At 37.4% G+C, this 13,272-nt stretch overlaps 3 protein-coding genes across 3 annotated transcripts in view; all 3 read left to right on the top strand.

Annotated features, from left to right (window-relative positions):
- LOC109091422 (protocadherin Fat 1-like) overlaps positions 1-1,672 on the top strand; it is an 87,763-nt gene extending 86,091 nt beyond the window's left edge. Inside the window, exon 30 of the mRNA XM_042716700.1 lies at positions 44-1,672. Coding sequence (XP_042572634.1) covers positions 44-723 — 680 coding nt within the window. The 3' untranslated portion in view covers positions 724-1,672. The remainder of the gene's footprint in view (positions 1-43) is intronic.
- A 1,256-nt stretch (positions 1,673-2,928) lies between these two features.
- On the top strand, positions 2,929-5,803 carry LOC109096551 (nascent polypeptide-associated complex subunit alpha, muscle-specific form-like). The gene is made up of 4 exons (XM_042716699.1): positions 2,929-3,032; positions 3,825-5,133; positions 5,296-5,400; positions 5,553-5,803. Exons 2-4 carry the CDS (start codon positions 3,925-3,927, stop codon positions 5,664-5,666), a joined length of 1,428 nt encoding a protein of 475 aa, XP_042572633.1. The 5' UTR covers positions 2,929-3,032; positions 3,825-3,924; the 3' UTR covers positions 5,667-5,803.
- A 573-nt stretch (positions 5,804-6,376) lies between these two features.
- casp3a (caspase 3, apoptosis-related cysteine peptidase a) lies at positions 6,377-13,096 on the top strand. Its single transcript, XM_019110173.2, has 7 exons — positions 6,377-6,539; positions 6,981-7,187; positions 8,136-8,269; positions 8,977-9,105; positions 10,171-10,346; positions 10,485-10,593; positions 11,831-13,096. Exons 2-7 carry the CDS (start codon positions 7,144-7,146, stop codon positions 12,058-12,060), a joined length of 822 nt encoding a protein of 273 aa, XP_018965718.1. The 5' UTR covers positions 6,377-6,539; positions 6,981-7,143; the 3' UTR covers positions 12,061-13,096.
- Positions 13,097-13,272: the final 176 nt, after the last annotated feature.

Genomic DNA, 13,272 nt, shown 5'->3' with positions numbered 1-13,272 from the left:
GTATTGTGGCACTGTGATATTTATTATTATTTTTGTCCGACAGGCTATCATTGGGACACATCTGACTGGATGCCGAGCGTTCAACTTCCTGGAATCCAGGAGTTTCCTCAGTATGAGGTAGTGGAGGCCCCACCCACCCTTTACAGTGACCCCGCCCTGCTGGACACGGACTACTATCCTGGTGGATACGACATCGAAAACGACTTCCCTCCCCCACCCGACAACTTTCCTTCCCACGATGACCTGCCCCCTCCTCCGCCTGTGCCGGAGTACGGAGAGCGCTACGACACATTGCAGCCCACCACGCGAGCATTAAACAGCACCCCCTCTAGTCCTGGAGGGTCCGGAGTACGCCAACGCCCCCCCTTACCCCAACTCTACAGCCTCACCCAATTCCTTCCCCACCACCATTACTCGTCAGACCCCGAACCCCAGACCAACCCCACCGGCACCCTCACATCGTCCTCCACCGGAGGATACCGGCGCGGAGGATTCCCGCTGGGCTACGGCTGTGACTTCGATCCCCCTGCTGCCGATAACATGTCGCTGTCGCTCTACACGTCCACGGCGTCCTGCTCGGACATGTCTGCCTGCTGCGAGGAGTCAGAAGTGATGATGAGCGATTATGAGAGCGGTGGAGAGGAGGAGGGAGCGCAGTTTCAGAGGCTCGTCATACCGCCGCTGGACTCTCAACATCAGCAGCAGCAGCATACTGAAGTCTGACACTGGATCCAGAATATCAAAAGTGCCTAAATGAAACCCTGCTACAGGAGACTTGACTGTGTGTTCAAACCATAACCACACAACATACACAGTACACAAACGTAGTCTTACACTTAACGTAAATGCCAAACATCCAAACGCACACATTGTATTCATCTGTATCTCACTCGGGAGAGAGGATTCGAAAAGACTTAATTAAAAATGAGTTCTCTTCGCTAGCTCTTGTGGGCTGTTATTAATAATATTATTATTTAACAGTATTGGGGAGAGCATTAGACTTGGCTGTGCCAAATAATACATTGATCATCATGCACACGATCATGTTGAGATGTACAATTTACACAGAAAATATAACTGATATATTGTCATGGATATTAGAAAAAAGCATCATTTCAAGCATCAAGGTGATATCTGTATTTGTATAGATATAACCATGCAAACTGATTTTTTTATACAAATCCTCATTCATTTGTAATGTAAATGTTAATGTACAGTTTTGATTTCAAGGTTTTACCTAGGTTTTTGTAGATATGTTTTGCTTTTTTTTCCAAAAAGAAAGACAGGAAAAAGTAGTGTACCAACTCAAATGGTGTGTCAGTATCAGCCTTACTGTATGTTCATTCACAAGCAAAGAAAAAAGCGTAAGAGAATCTTAAAAAAAAAATAACACGTTCATTTCTGAAAGGACATCTACATATTCTTGTGACGTGTTATGTTTTGTTTTGTTTTTATTTGTTGTTTGTAAATTGTGACTTTGGAACATCTTTATTTTTTGACCATGAAAATGGGACCCAATATATTTATAGTGCGAGATTATTCACAGACATGTGACTTTTTCAGGGTCTGCGTGTGTGTGAGCAATGCTATGGTCTTGTTTTGTGATTTTTATTAAATACTGCCACTAGCTTAACTGCTTTACTACTGGCAATAAATTATTCTCTAAAATGGGTGTTTGTCTTGCATGCATTCATTTACTTTTTATACTTCTATACTTCACATTTATAAAGAGAGATCAATGCTTGAATGTGTTCTGATCTATGATTAGAGCATGCTCTGTTGATAGCAATATACATGCATGATTCTTGTCAGCAACTGTAACAGCAACAATAAGGGAAACAAACATCTTTAGGGACCCTTAATTACAGTGCATTTAATTTTCTATGGATTTTAACAGCTCCATTATGGCATGAAAATAAATAAATAATAGCCGTTTAATGTTTTTGAAAGACATTTCTTATGCTCACCATCTTACAAATTATTTCCATTCCAAATAAATATTTGTCTTTCCAGAAAACAGAAAAATATTAAACAGCAAAAACTTTTTCCAACTTATATAATAATAATAACCATTATTTAGAATGATTTCTAACGAACCACACAAAACCAGAGCAGAACTGTTGCAACACCAAACAACACAATGCTTCAATAGTAGTGTGTTTTCCTAAATGATTCAGTGACTGTTCATAAAGTCACTTGCTTCGTTCCTAAAATACTTTTTAAACGAATTGGTGATGCATTCGTTAAAGTGATTCAAATGACTCGCGCGTAAACATGCTCACTTGTCGCCACCTACTGGCATAATGTTTTCCAACACTGACGCCATAAATAAAGAACGAATGAATGAATGACCACAGAGCAAAGCTGTTGAATAACACCTGATCTGATTTTATTGATTATGATTTTATTATAGAAGCCTAAACATTTAATTAAAAGTCTGAAATGTGCATTGTTTTGGGGGGTCATTCTGACAACTACATTCTGACAAACTGGTCTTCCTGTATTTTATTTTATTTTATTTTATTTTATTTCCCTTGTGTATATGACATCTATAAATAGCCTGCTGCTTGTTTTGATATACACTTTTGCCTGTTTCAAATCATTTCAGGGGCTAAAACTATAGTGAATTATAACCTATATATAAAAAATGTGCTTTATTGCCCTATCAGTTGACAGACTCGTTGAGTTTGTAGTGCTTGATGATAACAAGTAGGCTAGTAGTAGCCTATGACAATATGATCCTTCAGTAATTTTTCAGGGATTGTGGCAGCTTTACTTGCTCCTGCATGCACGTTAATTGATTAAAAGCCGATTACTTATAAACAAGTACGAAGGGGGGAAATTTGTATTTTGCATGCATGTTAATTGATTATACGGGGATTGGTTATAATTAAGTGGGAATGTGTGATATTTGTATTTTTTTTTATTGATGCAGTTCTAAGCCATTATGTCGCAAATTAATTTAGAACGTTCGGTGAGCATTAATTTGAGTCCACATGAGATTGGATTTTGTTGGGAGTCGGCGAGTGATTGTGAGTATACTCTTCACTTAAGGTTTGGGGATGTTTCTTTTAATATATATATGTGTGTGTGTGTGTGTGTGTGTGTGTGCGTGCGTGCGTGCGTGTGTGTGTGTGTGTGGCTGTCTGTGAGGAATTTTCAGGTAGGCTGATACATAAACCACTAATTAATTAGCCTATTATGATTTTTATAACGCACACAAATGATATTCTTTGATATCTTAAAATACTCTTGATAATTATTAACGCGTAATAATCCCTCCGATCAGTGTAGTCAAGGCCGTTACTGATATCCTTTGACTTTTTACCTGTGCTCTAGTCTTACTTGAGTATTTTTACAAATAAAAGTAGCCTAATAATTCCAATAATGAAGTAAAAATTAACTAAATAGACTAGACACAACCGCTTTTATGGACAAATAAAACTTTTTTTTAATGTACGTTAGCGATTTTCACATTAGCCTATTCTCTAGGCATCGACGTTATGCACATAATTTTTTTATTTTATAGTTACGCAGTTGTCAGACAATATTTTTATTCAAAGCGACATCGAATTCAAGGTAGCCTATATACAGTTTATCAGTTCATGCATTCCCAGGGAATCAAATCCAAGAAATTGCCCTTGTTAGCGCCATATAGCCTGTTTGAGGCTGTTTGAGTTGTTTAGAATTTTTGAGGTCAAGTAAATTGATTACAATTTATCAAATTAATGTGAATTGAATATGATTTTTGTATAATGTGAATAATTTTAAAACACTAAAGCAAACTGCTCTGGGCTTACTAAGCTCTTCTCTTTCTTCCACAGTGTTTCACAAACAGCTAATTGTTGCACACAAACAGCCTTCAGAGTTTTTTTCGATAACCTGTCTTACCACCACCAAAGACACTCATCCACCATACTGAGCATGTCAGCCATGCACTACAGCCCCATTGATGAGCATGATGAGCTCATCACGGCCCTCCTCGCAGGGCGGTGGTGGGCAATAATGGAACTGGATGATCTTTTGCGCTCATCATCTAAGAAAGAGTGTGGGGACCTCACTTCAGGCCAGTGGCGGGAAATAGTGGAGGCCCCGCAAGGAGCGCCTGTTACTCCTCAGTACCAACAGGGAGAGCTTGTGCCTGCCAGGTCCCCTGAGAAAGACCAAGAGGAAGTACCTGTGCCAGGCTTGTTCCCTGAAGCGGCACTAGTGGCCACCGTTGGTCAACAGGAAGTCCCAGTGCCTATCTTGTCCCTTGAGGAAGTGCTGGTGGCAGATGGGTCCCCGCAGGGAGCACCTATGCCTTCCAGGAAGCAACTGAAGGGAAAACTGAAAATACCCCAAAACATGAGACTTTCTGTAAGGGATGCCATCTTGACACCCTTGCCACTAAGGCCCCCAAAGGGACCACCACCAAAGCCTGCCAAGTATCCGAATGGAGCACCAGTCCCTGCCTCATCCCCTGGAGAAGCACCTGTTCCTACCAGGTCCCCAGAGGAGGCCCCAGTGCCCGCCTCAGCCCAAGTGGAAGCGCCAGTGCCTAAAGAACCACCAGTGGCCTCCTCGCCTCAAGAGGAAGAATCTGTTTCCACTTCGTCACTCGTGGCAGATGGGTCCCCACAGGGAGCACCTCTGCCTGCCAGAAACCGATTTAGGGGAAAAATGAAAGTCTCCGAAAATATGAGACTTTTTCTAAAAAAGGATGTTATCTTGACACCTTTGCCCCTAAGGCCCCCAAAGGGGCCAGGACTACCATCAAGACCTGCTAAGACTCCAAAAGGAGCAGCAGTGCCTGCCTCATCCACGGGGGAAGTACCTGTGCTCTCCTTGTCCCCAAAGAAAGGGCCTGTGCACACCTCATCTCAAACGAAAGCACTAATGCCTGCCTCATCCCAAGAAGAAGCACCAGTGTCCACTGCAACTGCTGAGGAAGTACTTGTCCCTGCCAGGTCCCCAGAGAAAGCGGCGGTGCCTGCCTCGTCCCAGGAGGGAGCACCTGTGACCACTGCATCCTTAAACGATGCACATATGCCTGCCATGTCCCTCAAGAGATCACCAAGACTCTCTGTGTCTCTACAGGGAGCAACCAAATCCATTCTGAAGAGACTGTGCCCATGGAGCACTGGAGATTTGGTAAGTTCCTCCTGTCTTTCATTTTTACTTTTCAGATACGTTAAATACATAAATAACATCTCTATTTCAAATCTTTCGTATTGCTTTTCATTAGAATTGATGTTTACACTTTGTCTCTCATTCCACCAGCCCATTACATGATGAAGTCTGTTCTTTCAACAGGAAAATGCAGATGTGGTTCAGCCACCTCCGCACAAAATCTGTGTGAGAAAAGACACACACCAGCACATCCTGAAGAGGCCATGCCCATGGAGCTCCGAAAGATCTGTAGGTCACTTTTATTTCTCATTTCTACTTTTCAGATTTATTAAAAATATATAATATCTCTATTTAAAATCCTTTAATGATATGAAGTGATCTTTAGAAACTCAAATTAAACCTGCCTGTGCATTGCATTATGATGTCTGTTCCTTCAACAGGACAGTGAAGATGTGATTCAGCTCCTTCTGCCAAAGAAGCAACGTGTGGGAAAAGAGCCTAAAGATGCTATAAAAAGAACAAGGGAACAACACCTTGTTTATATGCACAAATAAAATGTAAAACAATACACATGAATAAACTGTGGTGTTAAATATTTTATGTCAAAATAGAAAACGGTAGTCTTACATTTCAGTATTATTAATATGGACACAGTAAAGCCTAAACCACATTTTAATATTTTTAATATTTGTGACCCTAGACCACAAAACCTGTCATAAGCTATATTTGTAGCGATAGCCAACAATACACTCTATAGGTCAAAATGACTGATTTTTCTTTCAAGCCAAAAGTCATTAGGATATTAAGTAAAGATCATGTTCCATGAAGATATTTTGTAAATTTCCTACCGTAAAACCTAATTTTTGATTAGTAAAATGCATTGCTAAGAACTTTGAAGGCGATTTTCTCAATATTTTGATTCCAGATTTTCAAAGAGTTGTATCTCGGCCAAATATTGTCAAATCCTAAAAATATGTCAATGGAAAGCTTATTTATTTAGCTTTCAGATAACGTATAAATCTGAGTTTCAAAAAATTGATTTGTTTTTGTGGTCCAGGGTCACATTTTTAAAATGACAACGAAAAGATGCAAGGCATCATCAGAATATGCACGTGTTTCCAGAGCCACATTTTATTTAATTGGTTTATTTGAATGAAAACATGTTAAATGGTTGTTTAGTACATAACTGATAAAGGGCTCAGTGGGTAACTGAGTAAGCTTTTACCTCAAAGGCTCCTGTTCATGTGTAAGAAGCCATCTATCCAGCAGAGGGCGATATTGTAGCGCAATAGACAAGGGCAAAGGCTTCGAAGTACTGTAGTGGCAACTGACAGCCTGAGCACACTTCCTGGATGCTGAGTAACCGCTTTGTTTTCGGAATCCTGTACACTATAAGCTTCCAATAACAGGATATTTTCACGTATTTGGTAAGCATCGATTTTATTGTTTTCAAACATTTGGGTTTCAAGTGTTGTGTTTTGAAAGTCTTCACTTCTTGTCCGTCCGAACATTCATAAGCAGACAAACAAACGCCATGCATACGGATGCATAGCTTTAATATTTTTACAGATATTAAAGACACGCTGCATTGCAATAAATGCTTTGATTCACTTGTCCACTAGAGTAATTAATTTATGGCTGTGACTTAAAACCTCCAGAGACCACACCTAGAGTAGAGCGCGTGGCTGAGCGCTATGTGAACTCGCTAGTTTGGAACACAGCCATTATGTGAATTATCTGCAGCAATAATAAATCTTGCTGGTTCTCAATATGCTCGCCCAAGTCTTGGGTTTGTTTTTTGTTTTTTTCTGCACAGCTCTTAAAGGGTGTGACGTCGAAATATGTTGTGTTTCTCTCCTCTCGTGCAGCTTCTCACTGGCTCATCGACGACAACATAAAGTCATCCAACCGGCCTGCGGGCGTGGTCGTCATTCTGCCGAGAGCCCGTTATAACGTCTCCAGACACTTCGAACAGCTACCAATAGAGACGCTTTTATTAACTTAAAAAGAGTGCTCGTTAAACGTTTGGAGATGAACGGAGACTGCGTGGACGCGCGGCGCCAGGACACAACAGAGTAAGATGATCTTGACGACTGTTGCTATGCAGCTTTCGAAAGTGATTGACAGTTCAAAACAGAAACAGTATTAAATTCACTAACACTTGATTTTCTTTTTGTTACCATGTTGTTTGCATATGTAAACTGACTTGTTCCTGCTTATTTAAAGCATTTAGGCCTAATAACGTGAATTTTAACGTCATAAGGGTCAATTTTTTTAAGTTATACATCATCTGAAAGCTGAATCAATAACTTTCCATTGATGTATGGTTGTTAGGTGAGGAAACAATATTTGGCCAAGATACAACTATTTGAATATGGAATCTGAGGGTGCAAAAAAATCAAAATATTGAGCAAATTGCCTTTAAAGTTGTCCAAATGAAGCCCTTTGCAATTCATATTACAAATTTACAAAATATCTTAATAGAACATGATCTTTACTTAATATCCTAATGATTTTTGGCGTAAAATTGATTATTTTGACCATAATATATTGTTATTGTTAACTATTCCCTGTGCTGCAAACATACCCTTGCATTTTAAGACTGGTTTTGTGGTCCAGGGTCACATATTATGTTTAGTCCATAAACTTCCATAAACATATAGTCCAAAATTTAATACAATATAAATTAAATGAGAGAACAGGCCCACACAAATTCGGTCTACCACTTATATTAATTTCTCATATTAAATAGAGTTTAATCCTTTGATGCACAATATGGGTCTTAAATTTTCTATATGTTTGCAATAAATTTATTTTATGATTCAGAATTCCAGGAATTTCTCTTTTAACTTGTTTTTTGATCATCACAAATCATTATTTTTTATTTTTTATTTCTTACTTTTTGAATAAAAATCATTTTTGTATCACTACCCTTCTAATGCACAACATGGGTCTTAAATGAGGGGTTTTCATAGCTTGTGCATCAAAGGGTTAATATTGCTGCATGTGATCTGTTTGTCCAGTGCTGGTAAGGATGGGGCATCAGGAGTGCAGGTTGATGCTAAGGCTCAGTCACATGCCTACAGGTACAGTCTGAACTACCCCAGCATTGGCCACTGCATCATCATCAATAACAAGAACTTTGATCGCAGGACAGGTAACACTTGTTTTGTGCTGTTGAAGGTGTTGTTTTTGTGAAAGCTGTCAGTTCAAATGCTCATCAAACACAGATGATTTATTTAAATGCATTTACCTTATGAACCGAATGGTGAACAGAATAGACTCTAGGCAGGGATGTACCAATATCAAAATTCTTGCTGATACAGATGATTTTTATTTTGATCATGGCCTATAATTGTCAAATGGCCAGTATAAAATATTGACGATTGAATCCAATAGTAGCCTATAGCATGAGTTTGTAGGATAGTCATTTTTAACTGGGAGCGCCACAAGTGTAACAACGATGGGAAAGAAGTACAAAAATTATAAAAAAAATGAATGTTTGTATAAATAGTATTTGAAAGCAAATTAATTTTTAGAAATTTGAATAACATTATCTAGCATTTGTGGGATTAAGAGAATACAGTCAGGGTTAAAATTAACTATAACTTCAGGTGAGGGTTGTGCAAATATAGTTGAGTAAATTTTATTTAATTTTTGGGGTGGAGTGTTATAGCTTTATAATTGGAAGTATGAAAGAAAGGTATTAATTTGGGGTTCCGTATATATATCTATTGATCTATTTCACTATTATCAATAATCAATGTCTTATGAAAATATTATACAGTATTGTGCATATTTGTCATGTAAATCTTTTCTTTTTTTTTCGTAGTCATATAGTAACCTGTTCTTCACTTCTTTCAGGCATGAACCAACGGAACGGTACTGATGTAGATGCAGGAAATGTATTGAATGTGTTTCAGAAGCTAGGATACACTGTGAAAGTCTACAATGATCAGACAGTTGCACAGATTATGCAGGTTTTAACAGCAGGTATGGTGCATTCAAATAAATTCTTATATTCTGTCTCTTAGCTCTTTGCCTCCGTATCAGTAGATGAATCTTAAAATCCCAAAAATGGCTGTTGTTGAGATCAGGTCTTTAGTAAGGGATAATGCACGGCTAGCTGTGCATTAAACAATTTAATGCACAGCTAGCTGTGCATTATCCTGCTTATACCATGGTCATTATCCAGCATTGACAATTTAAAGCTGTTAATGTTATTTTCAGCGCAATGTTTGACCGGAAAGGTAAAAATTACAGTTATTTTGTCAGTTATATCTTGTTAGCTCTAGCATTCTGCCCACTTCAAATCAGATTCAGAGATGAAATAGTGCAGTAAGATCATATTTTTTGAATGAATTATAGTATTTAATTTTATATAGCATTTAACTAATTATCGATCGATTGATTGATAGAGATAGAGACGACAGTTGTGTGTGTGTTACCTGCGTCTTCGCGTCAATCTACAAACAATAAATAATAGTTACTTCAAAAATCTCGTTGCTGAGGAGGTATGATATAATGTAACGATCTAGTATTAAGGCTATTTAATTCAAGTCGTGGGGCAGCGTTGACAACAAGTTTCTGTGTGTGCCCCACGCAATCTGCGATCTCCAACCTCTATCTCATTAAAAAGGTCTTAAAAAGTCTTAAAATTTAACTTGTTCACATCTGTAGAAACCCTGCTCTGTGTGGGTGGTGGTGGGGGGGTAGTTTGTATGCATCAATTAATGCTGCACAATAATATAATAATAATATAGAACGGTGAATAAACTAACTTGGAACTACCTGTGCGTTAAACTTTTAATGCAAACCTGCCAGTAAATCAGAATCGAGTATTCAGACAGACCATGGTCTAAGAAATTATTAAAATTAAACTAGGCCTGTTAATAATTAAAATAGGCCTGTTGGTGTTATAAATTAAATATTACCAAATTACACTGAATTAGTTGCCTGTACCCAGGTGTTATGGTAGTTGTTAATTATACGTTTTTTTTGTTTGTTTTTTTGATCAATTGTATCAAGTATACATGGCTGTTTGTTGTTCTATCACAGTTGCCCATAACGACCACAGCCGCTGTGCTTCGTTAGTGTGTGTAATGCTCAGTCATGGAGATGAGGGATTGTTTTACGGTACTGATACTTCTGTGGAGCTCAAGACCTTAACTAGCCTTTTCAGAGGAGACCGTTGCCCATCACTAGTGGGAAAGCCTAAACTTTTCTTCATACAGGTACGTCCAGAATTTCTGCTGTCCTCTTATGTGTGTGCATTAAAATGAGTGAGTTTTTTTCTGGGTTGATGTTTATAATGTGCTGGCTTGGAGCGCTTGTTTCCACTCTTGAGATTTATGCTGGTTATGTTTATTTAGGCTTGTAGAGGTACAGAACTGGATCCTGGTGTGGAGGCTGACGTCTCCGATAATTCTGTGAGGATTCCTGTGGAGGCAGACTTCCTCTATGCGTACTCTACGGCACCAGGTACAGACACACACACACAAACACTTCCTGTGAGTATCAGATAAAATATTCACAAAAAGTTTGAAGTTGGTAAGATTTTTTTAAAAGTAGTTAATACATTTATTCAGCAAGAACACATTCAATTCATCAAAAGAAATAGTAAAGACAATTATAATGTTATAAAACTAGTCTTCTGTTGAACTTTGTATTAATCAAAAAATCTGGAAAAAATGCATCACAATTTCCACTAGGGGTGTGCGATATATATCGTCTGCAATAATAGCGTAATTGTTGTTTTGTTTGTAATTCATCTTTTAGAATTTTGTAAAAGCTATTTAAAACACCCCTATAGAGTACTTTGATGCATTAATTGATGTATTTATTATTGATCGGATATTTAAGTGTGTTTTTTCACTGCATGATTCCATCTAATAAAATGCATTTAGATCACAAATTCAAGATATGGGGGCAGAAAATGTATATTTATACCACTTCATATTGTTAATCAATTTCTCACTAAGAGTGACGTTTTTCTCCAAAAATGATCATGATTACAAATGTAATATTGATTTTTTTTTACAACAGTTCAATTATTGATTTTTTTTTTGAGGTTTAAGTTTTAGACGCCATATTTCCTGTTGTTGCGCTATTTGCAGCACTTGCTGCCACCTACTGGCGGTTTTAATGTTACATTTAAAGTATCTTTTATTATTTAAATAATTTCAAATATCAGTATTCAACGTTTTATGTTTAATATAAAAAAAAGTATGCATTTGTAACTGCAGGTTAAAAGCATTTATGTCCTGCATTAAACAGTGTGTAAATAAATCTAAATGCCTCTTCAGACGCAGCTTCTGTGTTTCCTCTGCATTGCAAAGAATAATTTTGTTGATACTGCATTCATTTGCTTGGTAACAGCCTAAATGTCTCTTTATTCTAATTCACTGATTGAATGTAAGAAGATGACTCAAAAGATAATATTATTTTTTGTCAATATCGCACACCCCTAGTTTCCAAAGAAATGTTAAGGAGCAACATTTTTATTTTTTTTATTTTTTTTTTTTACACAGTATTTTATTTTTTATTTTTAGTGCTGTCAGTTAATTTTTAATTGTAATAAAATTAATTGTATGATGTGCTGCTGTTGAATTAATCAGTTAAGTATATATTTGTATTTGCTGAGAAAATCCTAATGAAGATTATTTTAGTACTTTACATGTCAAGACTTTTTTCTTAACGGGTTTCTTTCCTCTGTCAGGTTACTACTCTTGGAGAAACACCATGAGCGGTTCTTGGTTCATTCAGTCCCTTTGTGAAATGATGGCAAAGTATGGCAAAGAACTAGAGCTCATGCAGATCATGACCAGGGTCAACCATAAAGTGGCACTCGACTTTGAGTCAACCTCCAACCAGCCTGTCTTTGATGCTAGGAAACAGATCCCCTGCATTGTCTCGATGCTCACCAAAGAGATGTACTTCACTGCTTGAAGGGACAAGGGAACTATTAAAGCTTCTTGTATTTCAGCTTTTCTGTAAACAGCACAGCTATAGGATATAGATTTAGGGTTGAGTTTAAGACCCTTTTTTCACAGTAACATTTGCTGGTCATGCTCACTTTGGAATTTCTCTGTCTCAGGACTGGTGTTATGGTTCTTATTGGCATTTAAAATACTGTATGTGAAAGCAGGTACTCAGGTTTTTGTTTACCTCTTGACTATATACCATTTTGCCTCTGGGTTTCTAATTAAAATCTAATAATGAACAATCAACAGTGGCAGGAGAGGTTGGGATTTTTTAAATTACAGTAATCAGGGATTTTAATAGGCTATTGCACTAGTTTGACTGTTGAAATGGGAATCGTAGTTGGGCATTAAATTGTTGAGATCATCTTAATTTGAAGCAAAGCCAGTGTGCTAATTTAACGTGAAAAGCAAAGAACAGCAATCAGAACTATTCCCAAGTGCCAGTCACTGAACCATGTTAACAGATTTTGGTGCTACTTCTGAAATGTCATGTGCAGGTTTCCATTAGGACACAATAAAGCATTTTTTTTTACTGTTTCGGTGACCTAGTCCATTTCTACAGAAAAATAAAACTCAAATTGACAGCTATGTATTTACATTGTAGTCTAGGGGGTAAACAACCAAAACAAACACACTTTTTGTGGTGTTAGACACCAATATTACCATAGTGCTTAAATTATATTTAATCTGGACTGCTCTTTAATTAGTCTCTTCAAGATGATTATGAATAGCATGATAGCATTAATCACCTGAGAAAAATCACATAGAATTCTTTCAGTTGAGGTCATGCATGTGTGCATGCATTGTGTGTGTGAGATGTTCCTAATGTATGCATATATATATATATATATATATATATATATATATAAAGCATACTGTTCATGTTTATTGTACAATCTTGTTTACTGTACATATATGCTTTCTTGTGTATAAGCTAGTGCTCTTGTATGTATTTAAACAGCTCTGTAGTGTTCTGGATGATAATACATATTTCACTGAGATTCTGAGAGTAGGTGTTTCATTAAGACTGAGTGTTGAGCATGTATTTAAAGACATTTTAGAACATGCTTTATTAATCGACTGATGATTGGAGACTGTACAAATGTATTTCCAGAGGATAGTTGCATCTATACTGGGTGTTTGTTGGTTCCTATTACCATCTTTAATATTTAGGCAG

The sequence above is a fragment of the Cyprinus carpio genome, chromosome B1, assembly GCF_018340385.1.
Source record: "Cyprinus carpio isolate SPL01 chromosome B1, ASM1834038v1, whole genome shotgun sequence".
In the NCBI taxonomy this organism is placed as follows: domain Eukaryota; kingdom Metazoa; phylum Chordata; class Actinopteri; order Cypriniformes; family Cyprinidae; genus Cyprinus; species Cyprinus carpio.
This window is presented reverse-complemented; position numbering and strand designations above follow the sequence as displayed.